Below are 17,118 nucleotides of genomic sequence, written 5' to 3' on the forward strand. Positions count from 1 at the left end.
AAAGATCACTTGAATAAATAATAGTGAGAATGTTGGATGAATTACTAAAAGCAAATGTATGGTCCATCCATTGACAACTATAAACTGGTTTGATCTCTTAGCCCATCACAGAGTGTTCAGGTTTCTGAGAGATTTTTTTTAAAAGTGGGAATATTGGCGATTGTTTTTGGAACTTATTTCCACAAGGGTCAGAGCTTGGTAAGCAACAGACAATTTGATACCCATGGCATTGTCATAGTGAATAAGGAATGATGAAGAATAATAAGGAAATAAGTCACCAGACACAGAATTAAGATTTACAATGCCAATTCAACTATCACTTCTGTTTGTAAGACATTACAACTGTTTACCCTAATTAAATTAAAATGTAATATGTTGTCAACAGAGTGTTGCCAAATATTGTAAGTATTATATCCGTACCATTTCAATCACATCTTGACTTTTCACTTTGTTACCAAATGAGCTTCTATCATTTGATTTCTTCATTAACTGATCAATTGCTGCAATTGAAATATAGACATACAAGTTAGGTAAACCCTTAGTTAAACTATTCAAAAAACGTTTATGTTATTGAATTTTCTTTTCATTCACATTTTGGACAAAAATAAATGAGATATACAAGGCAATAGAATCATTCAATAGAATTGATGCACAAGATATAAACCTTGCACTTGTTACCTTTGAGTGAAACTAATATGAATGTATATTTTTAAATGCACTAATTCAAAGTTAAATTTCCTCTTCCATAATAAAGATTATTATTGCTATTATTATCATTATTATTATTTTTGCTATTATTATCATTATTATCATTATTATTATTGTTATTATTTACAAAGCAAACTAAATTATCATTATAATGTTAAGATTTACAAGACAAAGTAAACTATTGTTATAAACCTGGTGGTGGCACAGCTGGGGGTAGTGGTGTGTGTGTAGTCAGCCGACGCAAATTGCCCCAGGCCAGCGCTAGACGAACGGTCAACCGTGACGAGTTACGACGGTCAGCCGAGACGAGTGTCAACACGGCGGTTCGAGAAGGATCGACGTCGGTTCGGGAAGGATCTACGTCGTGAACAGAGCTCAGGAGCGTCACGAGAGTTGTAGTCATCTGACCACCTGGAAATGTCGAGCGGCGTTCTGTCCGGTTCGAGAAGGCCAGTAGGGACCCTATATAAGAGAGGAGGTGTCGCAGTCAAGACGGTCGAGAAAAGGGGCTCAATACAGCAAGGTTCAGAAAGGAGGTTCAATGCAGGGGTTCAGAGCCCGGTTCACTACAGTCCGGTCGACTACAGCATAGTTCAGCGGTGTGGTTCTGTACGGAGCATTATGACGGTTCAGTGCGGAGTACTGTCAAGTATAGTTGAGACGACTGGCGTCTTGATCTTGGTCTGCGATCGAGTCCGACACAACGAGCCTAGTGTGTGAAGTCAGTCCTGAACTGTTGAACCCAGTGCAAGCCCGGAACGAGACGGAGAGGCCAGTGCAAGAGTTGATACGGCGGAACGGTGTTATCGGAGAGATATTTGTACAGTGTACGTGTTGCCAATTGTACAGCATTTGGCTGTTATTTATTCAACCATTAAAGTGTTACGTTGCTTTGGAGCCCTGAGTTGTCAAGTTCTTTAAGTTGGTGGTGTAAGGTGCAGTTTGCAGAGAGCCTGGATAGTGAGATTTGTAACACTATCATTGAGATGTTGAGATTTACAAGACAAACTAAACTATCATTGTAATGTTGAGATTTACAAGACAAACTAAACTATCATTGAAATGTTGAGTTTACAAGACAAACTAAACTATCATTGTAATGTTGAGATTTACAAGACAAACTAAACTATCATTGTAATGTTGAGATTTAAAAGACAAACTAAACTATCATTGTAATGTTGAGATTTACAAGACAAACTAAACTATCATTGAGATGTTGAGTTTACAAGACAAACTAAACTATCATTGTAATGTTGAGATTTAAAAGACAAACTAAACTATCATTGTAATGTTGAGATTTACAAGACAAACTAAACTATCATTGTAATGTTGAGATTTACAAGACAAACTATTCTTCAGAAATGTATGGATCTATTTCACAAGTTTCCACAATAAATTACTATTTTAAATTTTAAAAATATAAAATTTGTCTAAAGAACCATAGAATAGAGATAGACAGAGATAGACAACATAAAGGAATTGAAAGGCCTGCCATGGAAAGAGTTTCTTTCCAAAGCAAAAGACAGAAAGGAATGGAGAATGACAAACAACAGATCTTATATGGTGTCCCAATGGTCCAACAGACTAAGGGATAGGTAAATAAAATGAAGAGAGAAACTTTACTGGGCAGATTTCTTTTTACTTTGACATTTCATTTCAAAAGAAATTGCTTCTGTTTGCAGGACGTGAACTTCTCCTTTATGTTTCAATAAAAAGTGAACTTTTAATTTAGGATGGACACGTGATGTAAACATTGTCAACAAATAGAATTTAAATTGTCAGAAAGCTGAAAAATATTTCTTAGACAGCTAAAAATTAAATCTGTTTGTTTTTTTGCGTTATGTTATGTATGTAAATAAAATACTCGCATTAAAAAAAAACACTAAAAATAAGTGTCAAAATACATACGCAACGATTTGAAGACACTAGTTAGGGCTGACACCAAAGTTGTAGTATTAAGGCTATGTTCCTTTAAGCTATTCAATATTTCAGTAGCCTCTTTTCCTGATGGGTTATAGAGCAATGGAATGAGAACTTTTTCTGTGGCCAGGTACAAGTTGTTCATAGAGTTCAAACCCTGACAGATACCTTTTTTACAAGCAACACCTGAAATATATTGGTGTATTCTTTTATTTCCCACAATTTAGTATTAAAAAATATTAGAGTATAATTGTAGGTGCAAAAATATTTTTTATATATTAGGAATATTCATAAATATCATATAAATTGTGTATTTTTCTTTACCACACAAATCTGTTTTTGCATTAGGCTATGAAGGTTGGAACAGAGGCTGGCAGAAAACAATAAGCTTATCAAACTGAATAAGACCCACACTCCCTTAATACTTTAATACAGAGCACAATGAGATCTTGCTTTCTTAATATAATAAGGACAGGCTATGGAACCATGTTTGTTCACCTTTTTATCAAATTACATTTACTTTAACGCAAAGGTGTTAGCTGAAACTAATGTTCTTCCAAGTTGTGGTTAGGAAACTGAAGATTGTTAAACTAACAATTAACTAATAAAAGTCAAATATGTTTTAACTAAGAGTGTCAAACCAATATCAGCTGAAAAAAAAAAGATATTAAAGTAGGGTACTTTTTCTAAAACTTCTCTGCAAAAAAAAAAAAGTGCTATATATTTAAAAGAGTGCTTTCTAAAGTCAAATTTTAAAAAGTATCCCCCCCCCCCAAGTAAATGCACACAAAAAAACTTCCTTATCTACAATAAAATAATTTGATTGTGTCAAGTGCATACTTAGTTTAACAACACCCATATTGTTTTATTAAAGTTGTATATATACAATTTGAAAAGCATTAAATTTAAAAAGGTAAGCTTTATTCATATTATTTTAAAAAAGGAAATTCGATTAAATTAAAAAATCCTAATCATATACATCAATCAAGTTTCTCATCTTGTTCATTTATACAATGATATCACCAAATCTTTACAACATGACATGAAATGTAAATTTATATTAAAAAAAACAGCTTGTTCCAACCTTTATTCAATTCTGAGACAGTGCACTCAGAATCCTTAGTACAAGTTTTCTCGCCAACTTCAATATCATCCAGATCAGTCAGTTTGATAGTCTGTCCACCAACAACCACAAAATCCTTGAGGTCAAGTTTAGAAAATGCCAAACTGCCATACAGGCTTCTATCCATAAAATTGAGTAGATGGGCCAACTGGAGAGCATACTGAAACAGAACAATAAAAGAAATAAAACAGCCCTTTTTTTTGTTTATTTGCAGAGTGTACCAAGTTATTTGTGTCTTCCAAAGAAAAATGAAGAAGGATGGAACAAAGGTTGGAATTACCATGAGATTTTTATGTGAGAATTTAGACTATTTCTGAATCCAACCAGCTAACATGTTTCGGGGAATAATAAGAGTAATGGTTAGTCAAATAACACTAGTTTAATATTGGCCCAAAAAAAAAAAAAGAATTTACTTCAGCTGCATTATAACTGGTTTGATATTGAAGGTTTACATTTTAGCTATAGCTTTTGCATTAGAGTAGCAGTAATTCACCCCAAAAATTTGACCTCAGTATCATAACCAAAAATCTAGGAAGCCCAATAAGACAAAACCAGTGAAGAGAGCCTGAAGGTGAAGACAAAACCAGTGAAGAGTGCCTGAAGGTGAAGACAAAACCAGTGAAGACTGCCTGAAGGTGAAGACAAAACCAGTGAAGACTGCCTGAAGGTGAAGACAAAACCAGTGAAGACTGCCTGAAGGTGAAGACAAAACCAGTGAAGAGTGCCTGAAGGTGAAGACAAAACCAGTGAAGACTGCCTGAAGGTGAAGACAAAACCAGTGAAGACTGCCTGAAGGTGAAGACAAAACCAGTGAAGACTGCCTGAAGGTGAAGACAAAACCAGTGAAGACTGCCTGAAGGTGAAGACAAAACCAGTGAAGACTGCCTGAAGGTGAAGACAAAACCAGTGAAGACTGCCTGAAGGTGAAGACAAAACCAGTGAAGACTGCCTGAAGGTGAAGACAAAACCAGTGAAGACTGCCTGAAGGTGAAGACAAAACCAGTGAAGACTGCCTGAAGGTGAAGACAAAACCAGTGAAGACTGCCTGAAGGTGAAGACAAAACCAGTGAAGACTGCCTGAAGGTGAAGACAAAACCAGTGAAGACTGCCTGAAGGTGAAGACAAAACCAGTGAAGAGTGCCTGAAGGTGAAGACAAAACCAGTGAAGAGTGCCTGAAGGTGAAGACAAAACCAGTGAAGACTGCCTGAAGGTGAAGACAAAACCAGTGAAGACTGCCTGAAGGTGAAGACAAAACCAGTGAAGACTGCCTGAAGGTGAAGACAAAACCAGTGAAGACTGCCTGAAGGTGAAGACAAAACCAGTGAAGACTGCCTGAAGGTGAAGACAAAACCAGTGAAGACTGCCTGAAGGTGAAGACAAAACCAGTGAAGACTGCCTGAAGGTGAAGACAAAACCAGTGAAGACTGCCTGAAGGTGAAGACAAAACCAGTGAAGACTGCCTGAAGGTGAAGACAAAACCAGTGAAGACTGCCTGAAGGTGAAGACAAAACCAGTGAAGACTGCCTGAAGGTGAAGACAAAACCAGTGAAGAGTGCCTGAAGGTGAAGACAAAACCAGTGAAGACTGCCTGAAGGTGAAGACAAAACCAGTGAAGACTGCCTGAAGGTGAAGACAAAACCAGTGAAGACTGCCTGAAGGTGAAGACAAAACCAGTGAAGACTGCCTGAAGGTGAAGACAAAACCAGTGAAGACTGCCTGAAGGTGAAGACAAAACCAGTGAAGACTGCCTGAAGGTGAAGACAAAACCAGTGAAGAGTGTCTGAAGGTGAAGACAAAACCAGTGAAGAGTGCCTGAAGGTGAAGACAAAACCAGTGAAGACTGCCTGAAGGTGAAGACAAAACCAGTGAAGACTGCCTGAAGGTGAAGACAAAACCAGTGAAGACTGCCTGAAGGTGAAGACAAAACCAGTGAAGACTGCCTGAAGGTGAAGACAAAACCAGTGAAGACTGCCTGAAGGTGAAGACAAAACCAGTGAAGACTGCCTGAAGGTGAAGACAAAACCAGTGAAGACTGCCTGAAGGTGAAGACAAAACCAGTGAAGAGTGCCTGAAGGTGAAGACAAAACCAGTGAAGAGTGCCTGAAAGTGAAGACAAAAAGTATAACATGAGGAAAATAAAAACCATAAGATGAAACAAAGATGAAGTTAAGTATCAACGTAGCCTGATGGCTTGCAGTGGGATGTGAGAATGAGAGCACAAGTCTGAAATCTACAAGAGATCCAGTCCACTGTTATATTGAGCCTTCAAGCTTTTAGTATAATTTTACACCAAAATCCCATACAGGAACAGTAGTTATTGTTATTACGTTACTTAAAAATATTAAATCCCCAGAGATAAAAATAAAATACATATTTTTCACTTCACTTACATGTCAAGTCACAACAATAAAAATGAAAGAAAAATTTTCTTTTTTTTTTAATAAGAGTTTTCGGTAAAGCTTTAATTGAAAATACATGTGTTTTTTTTAATACTTGTGATTAATTTAAAAGTGTCTATTTCACACCCTCAAACACCCATGATCTTACTTTGACTCTCTGAGCCCATGTTGAAGAGTATATCATCTCTTGCGACATCTGCACACCCATCTCAGTCACAATGATAGCACCTTTATCTTGCAATCTTGACGACATGCGGCTGCCTCGTAGACAAAAGCCATTCAACCTAATTATACTGGGATGGTGAAGAGTGCTTAATAGAAGCACCTCTCTAAGGAGTCTGAAAAAAATATCCTTTGTAATGTAAACTATTTTCAAAAAGTACAAAAAAAAAAAAAAAAAAAAAAAAAAAAAAAAACAGCTTAAAGTATATTACAGTATGGGGACAATATACAGCAACACTATGAATCAATTCATATTACACAATGCCTTCTTGTACATTAAATATAAATGATATTTCAAAGAAACAATAATCATCAAAAGTTCCAAAAAGCCCACATTAAAGTTTCATCAGTACATACAGTATTTATGGAGTGTTTCATTGGTTCACAGTTACCATATAATATTTTGGTTAATTAAACAAATTTTCTGCACTAGGTAATTGTGAAAAAATAATTAATCACTATTATAGGCTGTTCTGTTCAGAAAACACATTAATGGTCTCAAAAGAAAAAGAAATACAATATACTAGCCGGAAATGACCCACGACCTGCTGGCCTTAGTTTGGGTATTACTGATGTAGTAGAATAATTTAGTTCTATGTCAAACATGGCAAATGTTCCTATTTTTTTCTTATATTTTGCCACAAAAATGAAAGTAGAGTGTGAAAATATGGGTTTACCAGTTTAGCTGACTTATTGATATCTAAAATAAAATACTGTGAAAATAGATTTACCCGATTTTTAAGAAGTTAAATGTTTCATTCTTAATAGAGATAAATTAAAGTGGTTTTTTTTTTATTTCAGGGCCTTCAGCTTGTGGGAGGGACATTTAAAAACATGTACACTACAGTCACAGCCATGATTTAAGGAACATTTATGCCAAGTTTTATAAATCAAGATTGGTCAAACAGTTTTGATTTCTATGCGAGACATACATACATACATACTCCTCACATTCCACTTTACATAGTAGTTCATTTATGTAAATAACAAATTAGAAAATATGATGTGTTTTTATAAATCCTCTTAAGTTGACTTATAGCAACAGAATCTCTAGGCTAGGTCTTTATTTATATACATATCTTTTTAAATTTAAAAATGATAATTTAAAAAAAAAATAAGAATAAAGAAATAGGAGACAACTTATTGTTTTATTTTATTCCACACCAAACAATATTTAAATATTTATTGATTTTTAACTCTTTCACATAAATAAAAAAAAAATTATTATTACCTGTATACTCCCATAGTTGAACACAAGTCGACATCATAAATTTGTTTCAAGCAAGCCACTTTAGTGGACATATCCCCAATCACACTTCTAACTGCATAAAACGAGTTATCTTCCTGAACGTCATCTGACCTAAAACTGTAACTGCTGCCATGCCTACTCTTTCCAGGGGCACCCTGATCAATGTACTTTGACCGTGATGCATATATGGTTCCACTTATTTGCAGACTGTCAATGTCTTTGCAAGTCATGTTGCTGTCAAAACCGTAATCTAATAAGGTGTGCTTCACCTCCAGCGCCATTTCGTCAGCGTCTGGGGCATTGGCCCAGTTCAGGGGATACAGGCCAAGAAGAAGGTTGGTTAGGGCCTCTTTCACATTGGCTCCAAGCAAGTCTCTACTCTGCAAGGCATCAAGTTCTAAAGGAACCAGATTCTGATACAGATCGGTATTCAACCCATGGTCTGATTGACTTCTCCTTACTTCTTTTTGTTCACTGTGTTTTGGCTGATAGCGCTGTTTCTGACCAACTGAAAGAAGAACGTCTTCATATTTGGTAGTCGTGTTGTGCGACCACAGCGCATGGTACATGAGAATGATACTGACCATGGTCAAAACAATGATAAAAATGAAAACTCTTTTCTTGAGAAAATTTCTCCATTGTCTTCGACAAGACATTCTTGTTAGAAATTAACAGTGATCTTGCATTAGAAGGCACTCAAAACACTTGTGTATTGTAGATTTTAACAGATGCTTAATCTGTTGAAAGAAAACAAATAAACATACAAAAGAAAGAAGATAGCAGAAAGTTTGTTTGGTCACTTAATGGATTGGGATTTAAAATGTTCATAGAAATGGAACAGAACTACTTAATGTTATCTTATCTTATAAAGTGCAGTTGTTACTTCAAAAAAGAAGATGATTACGTCCTATGCGTGTTCCTATGTCAATCTAGTCATGCATGTTAACCAATGATTTAAATTCTGCCAAGTCACTGGTTTTCCTGGCTGGCTCAGGCAACCCATTCCATGCTCTAATAGCTCTAGGGAAGAAGGATTATTTGTACAAATTTGTCCTAGCATAAGGAACGAGGAATATGCCTTTATCTTTGTGTCTTTCTGAATATTTTATTAGGTTTTGTTTTGGAATGGAGATTATGTTTCAGTGTTCTATGTAAAATTGCTACATTACTTTTTAAGTCTTCTATCCTGACGGCTTTCTAAATTCAGTGATTGATTTTAGTAAAGGTGTTACTCTAGTCAAATGTGAATATTCATTTGTTATGAATCTCACTGCACTATTTAATGTCTGTTCCAGTTTCCTAATCAGAAGATGCATATATTTTATAATAAAATGCTATAATACTATACTATAACATGAGCAAAAATTTTAGTTCATGCTAAAATATTTTTAAAAAATTGTAGAAAAAGTGTGTAGTTTAAGTGCCTACATAAGCTCTTCATCAATGAAAATAAGAATGCTGTTCAACATTTATAGTTAAAAAGAGTTTCCTGAGGGATTCTAATATTTTCAAGAAACAAATGTTTAACATTATTTGGCAAGTATAGTCAATACAAGAGAAGATACAAAGTGCAAGTTGGTTTTATTATAAAATTACAAATCTGACATAAAATACCAGCTACTACAGCAGATAGGTAAATAGAGTCTAAGTCTAGCAGTTAAGTGGAAGTCTTAAAATGAGAAGCACTTTAATCACAAATAAGACCCACACTCTGCCTATGGACTATTGTTGAGTGTTACAGTAACAAAAAAACTAAAACAAACAGAAACTTATTTTATTCATGGTAAACCAGTCACACAGACTAAAAACTCATAATATCTAGGTGTAACAATAAATGAAAAGCTATCATGGAATCCTCATATAATATTGATGAAATTATTTAAAAATCAAGCAAAACATTAGGAATTATTAAAAGAAATTTTTACAAATCAAACAGAAGATAAAACTAAAACTATTTAATTAGGACAATATTAGAATATGCATCCTCAGTTTGGGAACCCTCAATTCAATAAAACATAAAAGAAAATAGAACAAATACAGAACAGAGCAGTGAGATTTATAGCAAACGAATATTCAAATTTGATTAGAGTAACACAATAAATAAATCACTAAACTTAGACTTCAGGACAGAAGAATAAAAAGTAGATGGATATAATACATAAAATACAGGACCATAATTTATAAATAGAAAAACAAAACCTAATAAAATACTTAGAAAGACACAAATATCAGATAGAGATACATTTCTAATTCCATATATTTATATGCTAGAACTATTCTATATCTAATTCATACAAGTGCTTGGTTTATGCACAGCCTTCTGCTTGCTTCCCTAGTACCAATATTTGAAAATTGGAATGGGTTGCCTGAATCAGCCTGGACTAAAGCAGAGTTGCAACGACTAAAGCAGAGTTGCAACGACTAAAACAGAGTTGAAATCATATGTGGTGATTATATATTGATCATTATTATATAGATTATAGATTTATTATGAGCATGATTAGACTGACACATGAAATGCATGGGGCAGGGCATGCCTAACATGCCCATAGCATAGGACATAATTGTCTTCTGTTTTGAAATAATCAGTAATATAGATCTATAATTCTATATAAAAAAAAATAAGATAAGATAAAGATTCAATCATCATTATCATGAACTGAGACTGAGATTAGTCATTAGTAAGGACTAAGGTGATATAATCATTTTTTCTTATCAATTTTCAGTTTGATAGTCATGACATGTCAAATCAATCATGATGATGATGTCAATCATCATATTCATATCATCTTCTTATATAATACAGACGTTACTTCAAAAAAGAAGATGATTACTGAATTACTAAGTACTTCAATTGACTAGGCATCTTTGGTCTTAGTAGTCTTCCTTACATTCAACATTGTAAATGTAACATTCAATATCAATATCATGACTATGATTATGAACATTGAATACTATGTCGACTATGATTGTGATGATATGTCTGATTATGTCATGATCATGATAATTATGATAATTATTAATATCACTTTAATCTTTATGATTTATCAATTTATCACCAATAAATGATCATCATCATGTCTGGTCATCATGATCATGATGATGATCATGATTGACATGATGTGTATTCATGATGATGCTACTCTACTCTAGACTCTAGTCAAATAATCATAGTTCAAAATATTTATGGGTAGTAGATATCTATTTAAGTCGATGCATAAGGCCAGAAGAATAAAAAAGGTGACATACTCTATAACTCTATAAATCTAAGACTAAGGTGATTGAGTAATCAGCCATTTTTTGTAAACAATCTTCTTTTTCGAAAAGCAGGAAAAATTCACAGAACTGTGCTCTAGATCTGTATCACAGACCTATATAAATATATAATTTTATGGTACAAGTAGAAATAGCATTTTTATTACATAAATAGTATTAGCAATAGCGTTATGGGGTAAGTAAAAAAGTAAAGTTCAGAACTTCAGAGACTGCGTGCTATGGCGCTGCTGATATAAAGGACTAGTGTTATGGTGCATCAAGCAATAAATAATCTTTACATCCGTTTTTTTTTATTAAATTTAATATAACTATGTAAACTTTCAGAAACCTAGAAAAAGGAAACATTATACTTACCGAATTTAATGCACTTACATTATAATATACTAATCAGCAGTATAGTAGCTTACTAGCATATATAATGATATGCAAATTTGAATTAAGAAGATTAGCAGTTTAATTTGAAACATACTACTAATAAACAAACAGTACTGAGAACGTATGTTATATGAAACATATATAGTGGGGTGGGGGGAGGAAATTAAATAAAAGTATAGGCAAGCTATAGGCCTATCCTCACGTACTTGTCGCCTTCCCGACAGTGGTAAAACAAGTTAAGCCTACTGTTTGAAAAAAGAAATGTGTTTAAGTCTTCACGGAGAAGTAATCTAGACTACAGCGACAATAAACAATAATCCTTTCTAGCGCGATATATGGTGTAGGTATAGGCCTATTGGCGATCAGATTTTCAATAGCGCATTCGCGGCTTTGGTTAAAATACAGAAGTGAGGGACAAATAGACAGTACAAAAACAACAGGTTTTTCAAAAGGGCTATACTGTAAAAAACAACAGGTTTTTCAAAAGGGCTGTATAAAAATGCAGTGTCCTAGGTCAAGCATCGATCAAGACTGGTTCGATAAAAACATGAAATAATACATACAAAACTGCCACAATGCTTATTCCTGCAATTCATTTTGCCCCCAAAACAGAGAATTAACATACGCCACGGGTGCAGCGAAATCTCATATTCGTGATGGAGTCGAGGAAGTTGGTGTATGCGAATATTTCGGGATTATTAAATATTTTGCTTGTTTTTATTAAAAATAAGTTATAGTGTGTGGTAAAGGTGTATGTTCAATGTTTTCATGTTTTGTGCTTGAAGATTAACAAGCAAAATATATTTTTAAGAATACTCTTAAAGGGAAAGAACTCGGCCGCCTTTAAAACTAATTCTAATTAATTACCAATTCATGTTTTTGTTTAAAGTTTTAATTTGATCGGAGAATGCGTGAGGGGAAATAGCGTTAACAATTACTTAAGGCGACTAATAATAGCATACTACAAATTAGGCTACAAATAACCTTAAAATGTATTACCTAACTAAAATATTGTTATGACTTTGCCATGCGCACCGCCATCCAAGATAGTGCAGAAAGAAGGTGCGCACTATCTGTGACTAAACAAGTCGGATGTTGACATTAGGACTAACGATTTCCGCCCAAGTCTAGAGCCAATATGGAGATGCTGTGCTCAAGGCAGATGTCCTTTGTGTTTGTCATGTCTCCGTGTAAATAAACGTCAATGTACTCGTTGAGTTGCCTCACTTAAGTTATTACATTGGTCTCAGAAGTGGGATTATAGGCGACTCAACGAGAGGAGGTAGAATTCTAGCACAATGGCATCTTTGAAACAACTAGACCAGCTTTTAGTTAAAGAGCTAAAGCAGGAACTTCGTTACAGACGCCTGAAGCTTGGTGGTAGCAAGGAGGTGCTTACAGCTCGTCTCCGGCAAGCCCTAATTGATGAAGACGAAGATCCGGAGACCTACCTATTTGAAATTGAACCGGAGATTTATGAGCTTATTGGCAAGATAAATGAGGGTATTGATGCATTGTGTGAACAAATTAACAGTATGGGGAACAAGGTAGATAAAATGGTGTCTCAGCTGAAAGAAGGAGTAGACTCGTTGGTAAAGGAGCAGTTGCCTGTAGACTCGTTGGTCAAGAAGTTGCGTGGTCAAGACTGTGGTTGCACAAACAGTGGTGACGGAGACGCTGGGGATTGGAGCGCCGTCTGTGTCTGTGTTGTGGGCAAGTCTTGTGGTTGTGACTTTCAAGACGAGAAACGTGATGGCGATTGCTGTGATGATCTCAACGGGATGTACCGAGTCGAACGGAAAGAGACAAATGAAGAAACTGAAGACTGTTACGTGCCTGAAGCGTTTGTTCCTGTTGTACCTGTTACCAGTACCTTAACTGAAGTCTGTTATGTGCCTGAAGCGTATGTTCCTGTTGTACCTGTTACCAGTACCTCAATGAGCCTGACGGAGCAAGACAACGTTGGGTCTGCGTTCAAGCCTGTTGCTATGGGCCTTAAAGACCTCTGCCTATCTGTCGGTGCTCACGAGGGAAATTCGAAGCTTGACAACTGCATCCAGAAGTTTAGCATGAACTGTACGTGCGGCGCTTCACACATAGAATTTAGATGCCAAGAAAACCACCAACAGCGCATATGTACTTCTACCATCATCACCGACATTGGCATAGATGAATGTCAATCGGACCACTCTAAATCTGAGCCGTCAAGAGGAAGACATTTTCCACTTGAAACTGAAGAGACCTGTATTCTGGACGTGAGACTGTTGTCTGAGGATGACTGCGGTGCATTGGACCTTGTTTGTAACGTGGCTGCTTGTGAACCTGCAGCTCCCTTGAGAGGCGTCTGTCGGGAAGGTCTGCTGAGAGAGCGTGTCCAATCAACGGCTGTGATGAAGAAAACAGTGCTCGACAATATCTCTTTGTGTGTCAAACGGCCACGTCATCGTCGCAACAACAGCCTGGTCAACTGGAGAAAGAGAAAGCGGCACTGGAGGAAAACAATGCGGATGGCTTCGAGGGGAACACGCTCCCTGCCGCCTGTGGCTCCCACTGATCGACCTCCACCTGAACTGTCAAACCTCAGCTGCAGTGTTTCTTTTCGGGGAGGAAAAGTGCTAAGACGGGGGCAATGTTATGACTTTGCCATGCGCACCGCCATCCAAGATAGTGCAGAAAGAAGGTGCGCACTATCTGTGACTAAACAAGTCGGATGTTGACATTAGGACTAACGATTTCCGCCCAAGTCTAGAGCCAATATGGAGATGCTGTGCTCAAGGCAGATGTCCTTTGTGTTTGTCATGTCTCCGTGTAAATAAACGTCAATGTACTCGTTGAGTTGCCTCACTTAAGTTATTACAATATCTACAATAATGTTAATTCTAAAATAGGCTACAAATAACCTTAAAAAGTATTACATAAAATATCTACAATAATTTTAATTCTAATGTTTTATACGCTAAAGACAATTCAAATGTAACAACATCACGGCCATGTAGATATTGCTTTTACTAACAGAATGTTGTAATGAAGGAATCGTTTTTTGACATTGAAATACACGCTATATCGATGTCTCCTCAATGTTAGACAAAAATATTTCCGGTCACAATGGTAATAACGTCTTCGTTTCAGAAGATTGCAGTGCGTGCAGTGTTTCACGTGGTTATATACGCAGACCCAGTTATGCGACCTGCATATTTCCTGCACCTAATGCAGACAAAACCGTTGTCCGATAAGGGTCTATTTAAGTTTTCTTTAGATCTTCTGAGCCTGTCTTTTACAAGGGCTTTAAAAATTCTTCTGAACCTTAACTGTGTGTCCCACGGCATTCTTGAGAGCTCTCCAACTGTTTCTTTCAGAGGCCATCTGATGGCAGCTACTTTACTTTCTTTCATGCCAGTGAGGGCAAAATGGGGCCTGAGTGTATTTTTGTAGCGCTTACGGGGGTATCCCTGTGATATTAAAGAATGGTTTTAGTCTGCACAATCCACACTTTTCACTATAAAATTACCTAGCGCAGACTGAATGTCTAACAGTATTTCACAAAAAACTATATAGTTTCCTATTATGTTTCATTAATAAACTGTGGATCACACTAGAATGATGTTACTGCCCTTATGTCAGATTACATACCGGGGTTCAAAAAAGTAATGAAAAAAAAGCATTGTTTTTAATTAGTGACATTTAATATTCAAACATGGGCGCTCGCAGGGGAGGTGAAAAGACGTGCACTCCCCCCCCCCCCCCCTCTGGATTCTGAGTAGCCAAATACTAGCCAACTTTTGCACCTTCAAATCCATTAAGTTCTTCTTAGTAGCAACTGTAGTGCATCCACTGAAGTACAGTTGTAAGGATAAGCTACTGTATTAGACTAATAACAATATTATTAATAATCTTTAGTACAAAGAAGGAAATGTTCCTACAATTTATGCATTACACCACACAAAACTAGCCTAGGCTTATCAATTGATGCAGACCATGTATGTGCACCCCGACGTCTTGATTTCCGAGTAGCCAAATTTTAGACAATCTTTTGCTCCTTCAACAGTTGCAAGGAGATGCTATTATTGTAATAAACTAGAATACGCTAATCAGGAGTTGATGGCCGACCATGTCTGTGGCATTTCACATACCTAGAGAGTACTAGGGACGAACTTTTCCCTTTGCAACTTGAGATGTTGTGACCTCTCCATTGCTGACGGAAAGACTGGGTGGTAAATGTGCGAGTGCTGGGCTGCCCACACGTCAACAATCGGCTCTCTTCCATACTGACCAGATCCAAATAAATGAAGAGCCATCGCAATTTTGGGTCAGCTGGATTATAGAGCTTGCGGAGAGCAGTGATTTTACCACTACCGAATTTTCTGTTAGGGTTCCTAAAACGATGCAAGAGCTGGAACGTGAAGAAGACTCTCGATCGGCACTGTGCACGATAAGCGTTCATCGCCAGCTTGTCCTTCAAGGAATTCTTTAGTAAAGTTATTGACAGTTTCGATAGCCACAGTCAACGATTGCAGTCTGTTTTTATTTAATTTATTTTTTTTTACCGTAGGGAGGTACGCGGCGCAAGAATAAACTCAAAAAAAGGGGTGCAGTATGCCTAAATAGTTTGTTCACTTGTTTAGTTAAATAAATAGGCCTAAAAGGTCGCAATTTGCAGCCCCCCCCCCCCCCCCTTTGCAAAAAATCATGCGGGCGACCATGTATTCAACTTTAGTAGGAGGTAGGCCTACTGTAGCTAAATAAGATCCAATCATTGGGCTTGGTCGAAAGATCATACTGGTGTTCGGAAATATGTCTTGAAGCGTGCTTCATTGTTTGCGTAAAAAATGTCAACAGAACCATGATAGGGCTACGTTACTCGGAAGAAATTTAACTTTTCTCTGTAAGTGTCAAGTACTCGCTAGAATCTCAGTCTTCTTTCAAAGATCTTTATGACTTAAATTGGTCTTTTTCAGATGCCGACCTAAGAATTTGAAGAACTCACAAAAAAAAAAAAAAAAAGAAGAACTCACATAATTCCAAACTGAAAATAAGATTGATCGTTGATCTAGAAGTAGCTAAAAATTGTCTTTCATTGTCTATCTCTTTATTTTAGTGAACTCTGTTATACGTTTTACACATCTACTGTGGAGCCTGGGAGCGCATGAGACGCCCTGAACGCACTTCCCCGTGGTGGAGGCTCTCCAGGCCTGAGCAGGTTATTATAGCAGACTCATATTTCTCACGGCTATGGTTAAATTTTGATTCACGGTGCCCCCGCTGCGGGGAAGAAGAGGAAACCGTGCCTCATATTCTGTTTGACTGCTGATAAGTCTCGACAGGTCTGGGAAACCAAAAGTTGTCGACCTGTATGGTGATATGTATGCACTACTCAAAAACAGCAGAGTTTCTGTCCAGGGCTTTCGAAAGAGAGGATTTGAGCTTGAGCCTCTCAAGCCCTCACTCAAATGGAGTTTGATGATCTACTGTTCACTGAATTATATCTAGAATCAGATTAGACAAAAATTGTTTTTTTGAAAACGCGATTATTCTTGACAAATTTTCAGCGTGCCTCCCCCTCCCCTTTTTTTTCCACTGTGCCTCAGCATAGGGATGTAGTAAGGACATTACTCATTACTTTAGAAGAGAAAATACAATTACATATTATTGCGCGTATTCATTGCTAATCTAGACATGCGTGTTTATTATAGACTTAATAACTCTGCAATATAATTTGTTTTTCTGGCTGACACTGGTAGAAGACTTCATGCTTTAACAACACTTGCAGGTATTTGTCCTAGCATAAGAATAAGAAAAGTGCCTCTATCTCTGTCATTTTAAATATTTCATTAGGTCTTTTTTTTTT

At 36.5% G+C, this 17,118-nt stretch overlaps 1 protein-coding gene across 1 annotated transcript in view; it reads right to left on the minus strand.

Annotated features, from left to right (window-relative positions):
• Nucleotides 1–10,973, minus strand: part of LOC106075241 (uncharacterized) — a 30,576-nt gene extending 19,603 nt beyond the window's left edge. The window contains exons 1-6 of the mRNA XM_056005973.1: nucleotides 10,872–10,973; nucleotides 7,605–8,359; nucleotides 6,300–6,489; nucleotides 3,713–3,911; nucleotides 2,617–2,814; nucleotides 421–500 (exon numbers count right to left, since the gene is read on the minus strand). Coding sequence (XP_055861948.1) covers nucleotides 421–500; nucleotides 2,617–2,814; nucleotides 3,713–3,911; nucleotides 6,300–6,489; nucleotides 7,605–8,278 — 1,341 coding nt within the window. The 5' untranslated portion in view covers nucleotides 8,279–8,359; nucleotides 10,872–10,973. The remainder of the gene's footprint in view (nucleotides 1–420; nucleotides 501–2,616; nucleotides 2,815–3,712; nucleotides 3,912–6,299; nucleotides 6,490–7,604; nucleotides 8,360–10,871) is intronic.
• Between the last annotated feature and the right edge of the window lie 6,145 nt (nucleotides 10,974–17,118).

The sequence above is a fragment of the Biomphalaria glabrata genome, chromosome 12, assembly GCF_947242115.1.
Source record: "Biomphalaria glabrata chromosome 12, xgBioGlab47.1, whole genome shotgun sequence".
NCBI lineage: Eukaryota > Metazoa > Mollusca > Gastropoda > Planorbidae > Biomphalaria > Biomphalaria glabrata.